The sequence below is a fragment of the Solanum dulcamara genome, chromosome 11 (assembly GCF_947179165.1).
Source record: "Solanum dulcamara chromosome 11, daSolDulc1.2, whole genome shotgun sequence".
In the NCBI taxonomy this organism is placed as follows: Eukaryota; Viridiplantae; Streptophyta; class Magnoliopsida; order Solanales; family Solanaceae; genus Solanum; species Solanum dulcamara.
In genome coordinates, this window is record NC_077247.1 from 29,085,127 (window position 1) to 29,098,230 (window position 13,104).

Genomic DNA, 13,104 nt, shown 5'->3' on the forward strand with positions numbered 1-13,104 from the left:
AATAGGATCAACACTAAACAATTGGAAATAAAGAGAAATTGAAACAATAGACTTTGGAGTAAAAACCTTATCTTTGATCTTTCTAACTGAAACTGTAGATATAGGGTATGAGGAAGAATTATGTTCCTCTATGATAGCCTTACATACCTGGAAGAATAGATTGTTTTGGATGAAGCTCGAAGAACCTTAGATTTGGCTCTTTGAGAGACTTCTGAAAGCTTGCTCCTTCTTTAGCCTTTAGAAGGGTTTTTGCTTGAAACCTTGCGTTCTAAGTTGGAGAGGATGGAGGCATATTTAACATAATATTTGTAAGGGTTCTTTCTCAGTCAAAATAAGTTTAAATACATATAAGTTGAATATTCATAGATAGTAGACAAAAATACCCTTAATTATACGAAGTTGGGCGGATTTTGCACCTGTATAAGTGGGGTGCGTCGGTGGGTTTAACGCGCACACACACTCTAAAGTGTGCCCCGCCAACCCTATCACGCCTCTAAAGACCCTTCCTCATGGAATCCATCACAGCCACTGATGTATGGTGACAGGTGTGGCACGGACCTCATGTAGTGCTTAGTAAATTGGCTAATAACTTCTTGCTCACATATCGGATTTATAAACGGTTTGATATGTTGGAGATAAGACTCACGTGCCTTTAATTGAATAGGTTATGAGTCACATGATTTTTTATATTCTAAGAGATATATCTATTTCAAGTTGATTCTTGTTTGAACTTACACAAAAACTTAATCATTAGGGAAACTCACAACTCGACTTTGTGCTAAAGGTTTTCTATGACCTTAGCTCACTTCCAATACACTTCCACACTTAGTACTTGACTTTAACACCTATGTATAACTAAAAATCACATCTTAGATTAGAATTTGCGAGATATTACAATCAAGTTAATTAGGGCATTTTTTTGCCATTATCAACAACACCTCTTTGAAAACCTTCCATGCATACTATACAAAGGCCAATTTCATAATTAACAGTAGGCAATTGAACTTGAGTACTCACGTCGTGATCATCGGAAGGAGGAAAACATCATGGTGGCTCAACCGTGTCACCACCTGCAATTCCAACCACTGTTAACGCCAAATCAAAATCAAAATCTTTATCCATATAAAATGAAAATATGTTAACTTATGATGATTGATTCTACTAGATAGTTGAATATGTATATATATAGGAATTTTTATTTAATTTAAATTTTTTTGTAAAAAATCACCCCCCCCCCCCACCATGCTACACTACTTGGGTTGTGGGTTCGGCAACGACCTAAGTGCCATGAATTTGGTTTTCTAGTTTTATAATATATATAAATTAAATATGTCTGAAAAAAGTGTGTGCAATTACGTAGAAAGAATTGACGTACAATTTTTACTGACCAAAAAAACTTTGTTTAAAGAAAAAGTCTGAGTAAATTAATTAATCTACACAAGGAAAGAAAAAGTCATTGTGTTTATATATCTAAGACTTCAAGTTATATATATTCACGGTGTAAAATTTTGAGTTTAAGTTATATATATAATTCGTATATAAAAGAGAAGTAACATTGTTATCTTTTTGTCGTACTGTCAGTACGCTACTTGACTGAGTGTTTTAGTATTTTTAAGATGATATTATAATAAATATGGGCAGCCCGGTGCACTTAAGCTCCCGCTATGCGCAGGGTCCGGAGAAGGGCCCGACCACAAGGGTCTATTGTACGCAGCCTTACCTTGCATTTCTGCCAGAGGCTGTTTCCAAGGCTTGAACCCGTGACCTCCTGGTCACATGGCAGCAACTTTACCAGTTACTCCAAGGCTCCCCTTCTGATATTATAATAAATATAAAAAAAAAAAAAGGGCAGCCCGGTGCACTTAAGCTCCCGCTATGCGCAGGGTCCGGGGAAGGGCCCGACCACAAGGGTCTGTTGTACGCAGCCTTACCTTGCATTTCTGCCAGAGGCTGTTTCCAAGGCTTGAACCCGTGACCTCCTGGTCACATGGCAGCAACTTTACCAGTGCACCGGGCAATATATTTATTACTTAGACTATTTGGGCAATATATTTTTTTGTATAATAAGTCAATGAATGATCTGAAGTTAGGTGAACATATATAAATAACTTGAGTACAATTTGGCATGTGAAGATACAAATTGACCGAGTCGTCTAGAGTGGATATGGTAAATCTACCAACATTATGTAGAAGTAATGAAACGATAAATTCTAGGTATAATACATAAACATGTTTTTAACAAGTAGATACATGTCTTTTACGTGTCATCATACACATTAGACGCTACATATGATGGATGTGTCTACTTGTTCAATTTTATAAAAATTTAAATATTTCTTTATGCATACCGAAAGTTGAAAATCATAAATATCAGGTGAACAAGTTAAAAAGATATATTTATGTAGTATTCCTAAATTCTAGGTTTTTTAACTTGATCTTAGCTCGTATCAGTGTCTTCAACTTTGAACGTAAATAAGTAGATACTTAAATTTATGTAAAATTTAACAAGTAGATACATTTTTTTTGTATGGCATCATACACATAAGAAGCTAAATAGGACGGATATGTCTACTTGTTTAACTTTATACAAGTTTAAGAATCTCTTTATGCACATCGAAAATTGATAAACATAGATAAAAGGTGAACACAAGTTAAATGATACATTTATTTATTACGCCTAAATTCTAGGTTTTTTCATCTCTAGTCTTATAGTCTTATCTTCAATTCTCAAGACATGTTTTTATTAAACAAGGGTAATTAAGTAAATTACACATATTTTTTATTTCTTAATAGGCATGATTTCTTTATTTATTTGGCTAAAATAATATTTATTTTGGGACTAAGGGAGAAGTATTCAATGTGTGAATTCCAAGATCCAGCTAACTTTGCAATCTTTCTGCTTTGTTTATTTGAAGTACTTAAAGCAAGTTGTTTAATTTTGTTTTATTGAGAATAATATTGTGGCTCTTTAGTCTTTATGTATGATGGTGACTAGCTTTTTTTCCAATTTTTTAAATTGAAACTCCCAAGTCCCAACACCACACACACAAGATTGAGAAACAGAGAAAAGAAAAGAAAAAGAGTTATGGCTTATGCTGCTATTACTTCTCTTATGAGAACCATACATCAATCAATGCAACTTACTGGGTATAATTTGCAATCTTTTTATGAGAGGTTTGAATCTTTGAGATCTATTTTGGAGAAAAACTGTCTAATAACCGGCCATTTAGAGGCGTTGACAAGCTTGGAAGGTGAAATCACAGAGCTAGTATGTAGCACAGAAGATTTGGTTGACTCAGAATCAAGAAAAGTTTTCTTAGCAGAAAACGAAATCACGCGAAAAATAGAATTTTGGGAACTTCGTTTCGTATTGAAACAGGCATTATTGCATATTGATTCCGCTATAAACAAGTGGTTGGAAACTAGGTTGGACATGGAAGATGTGAAACTACAAATACTGACCCTACCAAGTGCATCTCAATATGCATTTGAGCCTGATGAGGAGAATATGATGGTTGGCCATGAAAATGAATTTGAAATGATGCAGGATCAACTTGCTCGAGGAACGAGGGAACTACAAGTTGTGTCAATTGTAGGTATTGGAGGTATAGGAAAGACAACTCTGGCTAACAAGATTTATAATGATCCGTTCATTATGTCTCGTTTTGACATTCGTGCAAAAGCTATTGTTTCACAAGGGTATTGCGCGAGAGTTGTACTCATAGGCCTTCTTTCTTGTATAATTGGGAAGACCGATGAATTTCATGAGCAGCACGATGATGGGGAACTAGCAGACCGACTGCAAAAGCTTCTAAAAGGCAGGAGGTACTTGGTAGTCATCGATGATATATGGACTAAAGGAGCTTGGGATGATATAAAACTATGTCTCTCAGAATCTAATTGTGGAAGTCGAATACTCCTGACTACTCGGGATATGAAGGTGGCTGAATATGCTAACTTAGGTAATCCTCCTTATCGAATGCGCTTCATGAATTTTGATGAAAGTTGGAGTTTATTGTGTGAAAAGGTCTTTGCAAAAGCCTTTTTTCCCTCTGAATTTGAACAACTTGGGAAACAAATTGCTCTAGAATGCAAAGGATTGCCTCTAGCAATTGTTGTAATTGCTGGACTTCTTTCCAAAATAGGAAAAACATTGAATGAGTGGAAAGGTGTAGCAGAAAATGTAAGTTCAATGGTAAGCACAAATCTTGATGATCATTGCTCAAGAGTGCTAGCTTTGAGTTACCATCACTTGCCACAACACTTAAAATCATGCTTTCTATATTTTGCAATCTTCCCGGAGGATGAAGTGATTTTTGTTGATAAATTAATGGAATTATGGGTTGTAGAAGGATTTTTGAAGGTAGAAGAGACGAAAAGCATTAAAGAAATGGCGGAGAAATATCTGAAAGATCTTATAGATAGAAGTTTAGTTTTCGTGCACCATTTGAGTTTTGATGGAAAACTCAAGAGTTGTAGAATTCATGATGTAATCCGTGAATTCTGCTTGAAAGAAGCTCGAAACTTGAATTTTTTGAATGATAATGGAGGAAAGAATGAATATCAAACTACTCCATATGCACAATCCATGCATATCGCCTCTAAGAGACGTGGTCGGATCAGTATTCAAAATGGAGAAGAGTTAGCTAGGTGTGGTAATAGTAGTGAGGCCTGCGCTATTTTCCTTTTTTATAGATATCGAGGGTTCAAGCCAGAGTTATCGCGTTTCAAGCTAGTAAGAGTACTAGATCTTGCTTTATTGAGGTGTTTTAGTTTTCCTAGTTGGATACTTGATCTAATTCACTTGAGATATCTAGCTTTGACTCTTTCCCCAGGCTTGCAAAGCCGTCTAGGAGAAGATATACCTTCATCACTAGACATTCCTCTATCGATATCTAGCCTACATTATCTGCAAACTTTTATACTTAAGGTTTCACATCACGAGATCTCGCGATATCCTTTCATATTACCATCAGATATTTTGACAATACCGCAATTGAGTCACCTCTGTCTGGACTGGAATTACTTGCGTTATCACGAGCATAAAGAGAAAAGTTTGGTTCTGAAAAATTTGCTTAGTCTATTTGGATGGAATCCGTTATTCTGTACTTGGTCCGTCTTTAGACTACTTCCCAACTTAAAGAAGTTGCAAATATGTGGCATCAGAGAAGACTTTCGTAGGAGCAAGGACATTCTCTATTTCCGCTACTTAGATCAGCTTGAGGAATTGGAATTTCGTATTGCTGGTCCACGAGATCTTCCTCCTGAAGATGATTTTCCACCTTTGCTCCTACCTTCTCCGGGTGCTTTTCCAGAAAACCTTAAGAATTTAGCCTTAAGTGGGACTTGTTTGTTGTTGGAGGATTTGAGCATCATTGCTAAATTGCCCAAACTCGAGGCCCTCAAGCTAGAATATGATGCTTGTGTAGGCATGGAGTGGGAGGTAGTTAAGGAAGGATTTCCTTGCTTGAAATACTTGCTACTCAAACGTTTGAGCATATGGTACTGGAGAGCCGATAGTACTCACTTCCCATGCCTTGAACGATTGTTCGTCAAGGCTTGCTGGTACTTGGATTCAATACCTCAAGATTTTGCACAAATAACCACACTTGAGCTAATTGATATAAGAGGATGTGCACAATCTGTAGGGAATTCCGCGAAGCAAATTCAACATGACATTGAAGATTACTATGCAAGTTCTGTTGAGGTTTGTATCAGTTAGGCCTGTATGACAACAGAATTTACGAAGAAGAGGAATGATAGTCTGCAACAGGTGTATCCTCTGTGAACAAGGCTATAAAGATGCAAAATACTATTCATACATTGCAAGTTTACAGCTCAGATTTGTTACATGTTTCTGAATTATTTGAACTAAAATGGTGCATGTCGGAAACTTGGAAACAACTGCTGCTGAGTTGGAAAAAGGTAGGACTTCAAATAACTCCAGGACAATTTGGAACACTAGGACAAGCAATTGTTTAGTAGATGGTTTTGAAAGAGCAGAAACAAGGACACGAAGGCGAAACAGAGAATATTTGTAATTTAAAATGTACTGGAACCTGAGAGAATGATAAGTTTACTCACTTCATTCCAACAAACTGATTTTTTATTTTTGGTAACTGCACATCACACCTAGGTGATTTTTTTTGTACCCTTAAAAAAAATAAAGGCTTAGGTGCTTAGGTCAAGTATTTATCAAAAACAATATGCCAATTACTCATAAAGAAACTTGGTGGACTTCCACATTTAAATTACGTTTAACATGTTTCAATTTATTTAAGCTTATCTTCATGTTTTGAAATTTATTTCAGTTTCTGGTATGAGCCTATTCTGCAAACCCACATGAAGGAGATTGTACGGGTACCCATTTGGGTCAATCCGGATTCATTAGATTAAATATATAATTATGTATTAGATATATTAATAAATATCAAGAGAAAAGACAATCATTTGATTGGAAATAAGACACAACTATTTGAATAGTAATGTCCTTTTAGGCTTATAAAAGGTTTCTGTTGAAAACAAATAACACATCTTTTCATCACGAAAATCAGAAAGAAAAAGTTCTTTTTTCCTTCTTGTTCTCTAATTCCTGTAAAGTTCTAAAAAGATTCTTGTAAAGATTTCTTCTACGAAAAGTATTGGAACTATTCTGTGACAAGGTACGATTCATAGAATGTGATTTTTTGGTGTAGTTCGTGTCTCTATAGATGTGATTACACTATTAGACTAGCGAAACAAATTGAATGATCCTGCAAGTTATGTGTTTGATTAGGTTCTTCATGATGGAATATTTTTTTTTAGTCTTCGTAAGTTTTTTTTGTAACAGACGGAAAAGAAGAAAAACTGTTAAGACAGATAATGAACAGTGATGACGCATGAGGGAACAAATTTAAACAAATTTATTTGCCCTTTGTGTTTGTTCTTTTAATAATGTTGCAGTGATTGTTTTTTTTGTTTTGTTTTTGTATACTTTTTGAAACCAGATTGCTTTTTGCTTAAGAAAATATATTGGAAAATATAGTTTTTAAATTGAAAAAGTTTATCCATTAGTTTTATGGAAAGTGCAGAAGGTTCTTTATTTTTTTTGATTGAATGAGATATCTTCTCATTGAAAAAAATGGGAAAGAGAAGAAGTTTAGATATAGTGTATGTTTAGCATATGTTGGGAACTCTAATGTTGATACAGTGAAAAAAAAATATCGATTGAAGTTTTTTTAAAAATATAATAAAGTCATCCGTTTTTAAGATGATCATTTTTATAGGCACTCAATTATTATAAAATTTGAGAGTAGATCGTAATTGAGTTTTTTTTTTGTTAAACTTCATATAATTTTGTTGATACATGGTTAGTCCTAATCATTTTTTGTATGTGTTACAAAAACTCATGGTAATGATAAGGACACCCAGACGAGTTTTCACAAAGCAACAGAAGGATAGAATGAAAACTTTGATTGACAATTTGGTTAATCTTTTGCCAGAAGCTAATGTTCTAGATGATGATCTTACAAGATTTGTGAAACACATAACGAGGATTAACAAGTTAATTCAAGAAGTTGTGTGGGCTCAGAGTTCATTAACCGTGGAGAAGAAATATATGGTTTTACGGTCTGCATTGCCTTGCCTGATGTTTTTCAAAAGAACTTACTTGACAAATCTTAGCATAAGTTACATCTCAAAAAGTTGAGATCTTATAAGTCATTAGTCCAACATTTTATGGATAAATACATTGACTTGATAGTTAAGAAGACTGTGTGTCATTCTCATTGTCTACCTATAAGATATAAATTGTCTATAGAGTTGCATATAGTTTTTATTTTATCTATTCCTGTTCACAAAGAGATATTATAGTGATAATGTGTATATTATTTGTATGTATTTGTAGTTGTATGAATTTAAATTTATATTATTTATGCAATTACATTCTTAGTTGAAATTTTTCTATATTTGTTATAGAATTATGCATATTTAGTCTTGAATTATGTGATTTAAGATAAGTAGTACTTAGATAATTGATTGTGTTAGATTTATGACATATTGAAATTTGGATGATGATTGGGAACTTAGTGAACTTTCGAATCTGAACCTAATGTGAAATGAATATTGACATAGTTAATTATCTCAAGAACAAATATGTATATGAATTTAGGCTATAATTTGTACATAATTGTCTAACATAATTTTATACTTGTTTAATCAGTATGTCAACTGCTGCAAAAAATATTATTGTCGAGCTTAACAAAAGTGATAACTGTGAAATATGGAACATGAAAACCAATTATGTCCTGAAAGAGCATGAAACTCTTGAAGCTCTAAATGTGTCTATGACACTTCCTGAAAATGGTAATACGCTCCAATATGTGAAAAGCTTAAATAAACCTAAAGTTAACCAACATGGAGAGAAAAATATTTCTTCTCCAATGATTTATCGAAATGTGGCTAAGCTTAAGTGCTATAATTGTAAGAACAACGGATACTTTGCTCGTGATTGTCCTTAGCCTAAAAAGGTACATGACCTTATGAACAATTTACATAGTGATGTAAATGTTTCTTGTTCTGCTTTTTTAACTGAGTCACTTCCTATGTGAATTGTAGACTCGGGAGCCACCGAATATATAGCAACGGAAAGAGATGCTTTCGTAGATTACCACGAATCCCACAAGGATCCAAATGGGTGTATGTAGGAAATTACTCCAAAGAGGAGGTTAAGGGGATTGGTATCTGCAAAGTTGAAATGTGTGGTGGCCGAACTCTACTCCTACATGATGTGTTATTTTCTCCATCAATTGATCGTAATCTAATTTCTGTCTGAATGTTGATTAAGTTGGGATTTAATTTATTCTTTTATGAACATGGTATGGATATGTATTTGGACAAGACAAAATATGGAACTGATTGTTTATACGATCTGTTCTTTGTATTGGACGTTTGTCAAAGTCCCAATAATAATAATATTAGTTTTTCCTTATCTATGTCTTCTAATTATGAGAATGATGTAAATACATGGTATGCTAGGCTTGGACATATTGGTCAACAAAGAATGAATCGCTTAGCTAAGGAAGGTTTGCTTGGCACAATAGATAAAGTAGAATTGTCTACTTGTGAATCTTGCTTAGCCGGAAAAACTGCAAGAAAACCATTTGGGAAAGGCACAAGAACTGATACTCCATTGCAATTAATTCATTCTGACATCTGTGGTCCAATGAATATAAGGGCAAGACATGGTGCTATTTACTTTACCACTTTTATTGATGATTTTACTGGATTTGATTATGTATATCTGATTTCTCACAAATCTGAAGCTTTAAGTTGCTTCATTAAGTTTATGAACTTACTTGAGAATCAATTAGATATAAAAATAAAAGCTCTAAGAACCGATCGAGGAAGAGAGTAATTTTCTGATGAGTTCAAACGATTGTGTGAAGAAAAGAGAATTCAAAGACAATTAATTAATCCTTATATTCCACAACAAAATGGTATTGTGGAACGACAAAATAGAACCTTGTTAGAAATGATTAGGTCGATGATAGCGCAAACAAAATTGCCAATCACCTATTGGGGTGATATTGTGCTCATTGTTGCATTTGTACTTAATCGTGTCCTTCAAAATCAGTTACAACTACGCTATATGAGTTATGGACTAAACAAAAACCTGATTTAAGCATTTTGAAGCCTTGGGGTTGTGCTACTTTTATTCATAATCCTTCTTCTCAATATGCAAAATTAGGTACAAGGGGAAGAAAATGTATCTTTATAAGATACTCTGAACAATCTAAGGGTTATGTGTTCATAGGTGAAAAAATAGTGGCACTGTAAATGAAATTGAGTCACATGATGTTACATTCATAAAGAATGAAAGCAGGGCGAAATAGGTCAAGACTTATCTCTTTATGAAACTACGGACCAGACCATTTTCACTGTCGAAGTTCAAATGAATTTGAGTGGGAGTCATTTTAATGATAATGGATCAGTTCCTATTTCCACAGATACACCATCTGAAACAAATCATATTGATATTGCTGGTCTGAGTGGGAGTAACTTACCAATTGATAAATTAATTTGTCAATCTCAACCTCGATGAACAAGTCATCCACAAATTCCCTATCATCGATTTGAGATCGAAGGGAAAGTATTTATAGTAACTCCGGATGATGAAGATCCAAGAAATATAAATGAGGCTCTCACATGCCCCGCTAAAGAAAAATGGTTTAAAGCTATGGATGAGGAGATGGAGTCAATGAAATCTAACCAAGTATGGAAATTGGTTGATCTACCCATAGGTCGAAAAGCTATTGGAAATAAATGGATTCTCAGAATCAAGTGAAGGTAGATGGTAGTATCGAAAGATTCAAAGCTCACCTAGTAGCGAAGGGATACACACAACAAGAAGGAATTGATTATGAAGAAATTTTTTCACCTGTTGTACGTTTTACTTCAATAAAATTAATTTTGTCTATATTGGTTAAGTTGGATCTTGAATTGCATCAAATGGATGTGAAAACTGCATTTCTCAATGGAGAACTATAAGAAGAAATCTATATGGAACAACCTGTAGGTTTCATGAAAAAAGACGAAGAAAATAAAGTATGTCGACTTCAAAGGTCGATTTATGGCCTTAAACAATCTTCTAGACAATGGTACATCGTTTTCATAATGCGATCATATCATATGGATTTGGTATGATTCATGAAGACCATTATGTGTATATCAAAAGATTCAAAGATAAGTTTGTCATCTTATCATTGTATGTAGACGACATACTAATAGCTGCAAGTGACATTGATTTATAAAAGAAACAAAAGAGTGGTTATCATATATTTTTGAAATGAAAGATATGGGTGAAGTAGCATACATTCTTGAAGTTAAGATTTCAAGAGATCATTCGAAGAGATTGTTATCTCTTTTAGAAGAACCTTACATTAAGAAAGTTTTTGAACGCTTTAATATGCAAGACTGCAAACTCATAAACACTCCAATTTCTAAAAGTGAAGCTTTGAACTGAATGATGTGCCCTCAGATTCTACAAGAGAAGGAACAAATGAGAAAAGTTCATTATGTCAATGCAATTGGAAGTCTTGTGTATGATATGATGTGTACAAGGACGGATATTTGTTATGCCATAGGGCTAGTTAGCAGATATCAATCCGACCCAGGACCACAACATTGGAAAGCAGTTAAAAGGATATTGAGTTATCTCAAAGGTACAATTGATTATTCCTTATGTTATCAAGGAAATGATTTTCAACTCAAAGGCTACACTGATGTTGATTGGGAAGGAAATTTAGATGAGAGAAAATCCACCTCTGGGTATGCATTCTTGCAAAAGACGGTCATTTTCGCCGGGGTTGCTATCTCAACATCGATAATTGTTGCTACCATTAATGGGGTTTGAAAACCCTAAATGAATTTTTATCGAAGATTTATAGAGGAGAAAAGAGAAGAGATTAAAACAATCTGACTGAGCAAGAAGAATTCAGACCAAACTGCTTCACGTTTTATTTGAGGACTTGTCAAAGAGAGAAGCTGTTTCTACCTTCTTGCACTCAACTACACTAGGGAGTTACAAATCAATTTAGAGAAGTATAAGGGTATTGACTAATTTTGAGATTATGTGAGTATTGATAACAAAGATTAAAAGGTAAGATATGACTTGATTGTTGCTACCTACTTATGATTTTTGAAGATTAAATATTTTTTATATTTTTTCAACTAATTAATTTCAAAAAAAAAGTTACCAAATGATTGATAAGATGACAAAGCTTAGGAAAGAAATTAAATTATTAATAAATAAATATTATTCTTTTATAACTCATAATATGGTCGGGGTTTCTCTCTCAACATCGGTAACTGCATTGACCACATGGTTATGATATTATTCAAATATTTTCAAGTTTTACTCATGTTTTCATGATATTGGTCATTCATCCCATGCTCATATTGATTATGTGTTATTTTTCCTTGTTCATGCATACTTCTCACATATTTAGTGCATTCCATGTATTAAAGCATATTTTTGCATACATTGTATCATAATGTAGGGTCCAACGAGCATCACGCACCACCCACTCGCGGCTAGAATTGAGCATTACTTTCTCATTGTTGGTGAGTCCTCATATTTCGAGGACGAGACATTTATCTTTTCATCGTTTTATGACTTTATCTTTTAAATTTGGGTGAACTAGGAACTTTTTTATGACCCCATCTAGATTAGTAGATGCACATTTGATGTTCATGGAGTCTATGTCGTCTTTCCATTTGAGACTTATTCTCTTTTTGAGATTTTTCATGTTGAGATTTTACTTCTGCATCTATGTCCATCAGTGGCCCCCTAAAGTTGGCACCAACTTTCACTTAGACACCTCAACTAGGCTTTGTTCATTTTAGACACCTCAAGTAAGGCTCCAATGTGTTATTTTTATACTTTTTTGACAATCACCAAGATATATTAAGTGTGTGTAATGCACTCGCCTGACGTATCAAAAACAACAAATTAAATAAAGACACTGGAATAAATATATATCAAAAATAATTATCAAATAATGACTTTTGAATAGAAAAAAATAACCAATTATTTGATGACACGTGACATTTTTTTAATCCAAATAATATTTTTTAAAAAAACCAAAAATTAACAACTATTAACCCCACCCACCCCGCCGTCATCTTCTCCAACCCTACCCACCCCGCCGTCATCTTCTCCAACCCTACCCACCCCAACCGCTCCCCCACCCCACCGTCATCTTCTCCAACCCTATCCACCCCAACCGCTCCCCCACCCCGCCATCATCTTCTCCAACCTCACCCACCCCATCCCAACCCCTCCCCCTTCCACCAAATCTTCTCCTCCAACACCCACCCAACGCTATCCATATCATCTAAAGAGGAAAAAATAGAGCTATAATGGCAAATAAAAATATAAATCAAATTGGATCAAAAAATTCGATGAACCTCCATTTGTTCCGACAAGATTAATACAAATCTAAAATTATTTTCTTTGAAATTGTTAAAGAATTCAAATTTTAAAGAACCCACAACAAAATTCTAAGTCCAATTAAAAAATAAATGAATCGAGAGGCTTAGTGAATATGTAAACAAGTCTATCAA

At 34.2% G+C, this 13,104-nt stretch overlaps 1 protein-coding gene across 1 annotated transcript; it reads left to right on the forward strand.

The window, feature by feature from the left end:
• The first annotated feature begins 3,039 nt into the window (after nucleotides 1–3,039).
• Nucleotides 3,040–6,223, forward strand: LOC129875203 (putative late blight resistance protein homolog R1B-16). The gene has a single exon (XM_055950650.1). It carries the CDS (start codon nucleotides 3,086–3,088, stop codon nucleotides 5,720–5,722), a length of 2,637 nt encoding a protein of 878 aa, XP_055806625.1. The 5' UTR covers nucleotides 3,040–3,085; the 3' UTR covers nucleotides 5,723–6,223.
• Nucleotides 6,224–13,104: the final 6,881 nt, after the last annotated feature.

What these genes read in the sequence shown, in the direction of transcription:
- LOC129875203 (XM_055950650.1), top strand. Translation starts at nt 3,086, where the DNA reads ATGGCTTATGCTGCTATTACTTCTCTTATGAGAACCATACATCAATCA.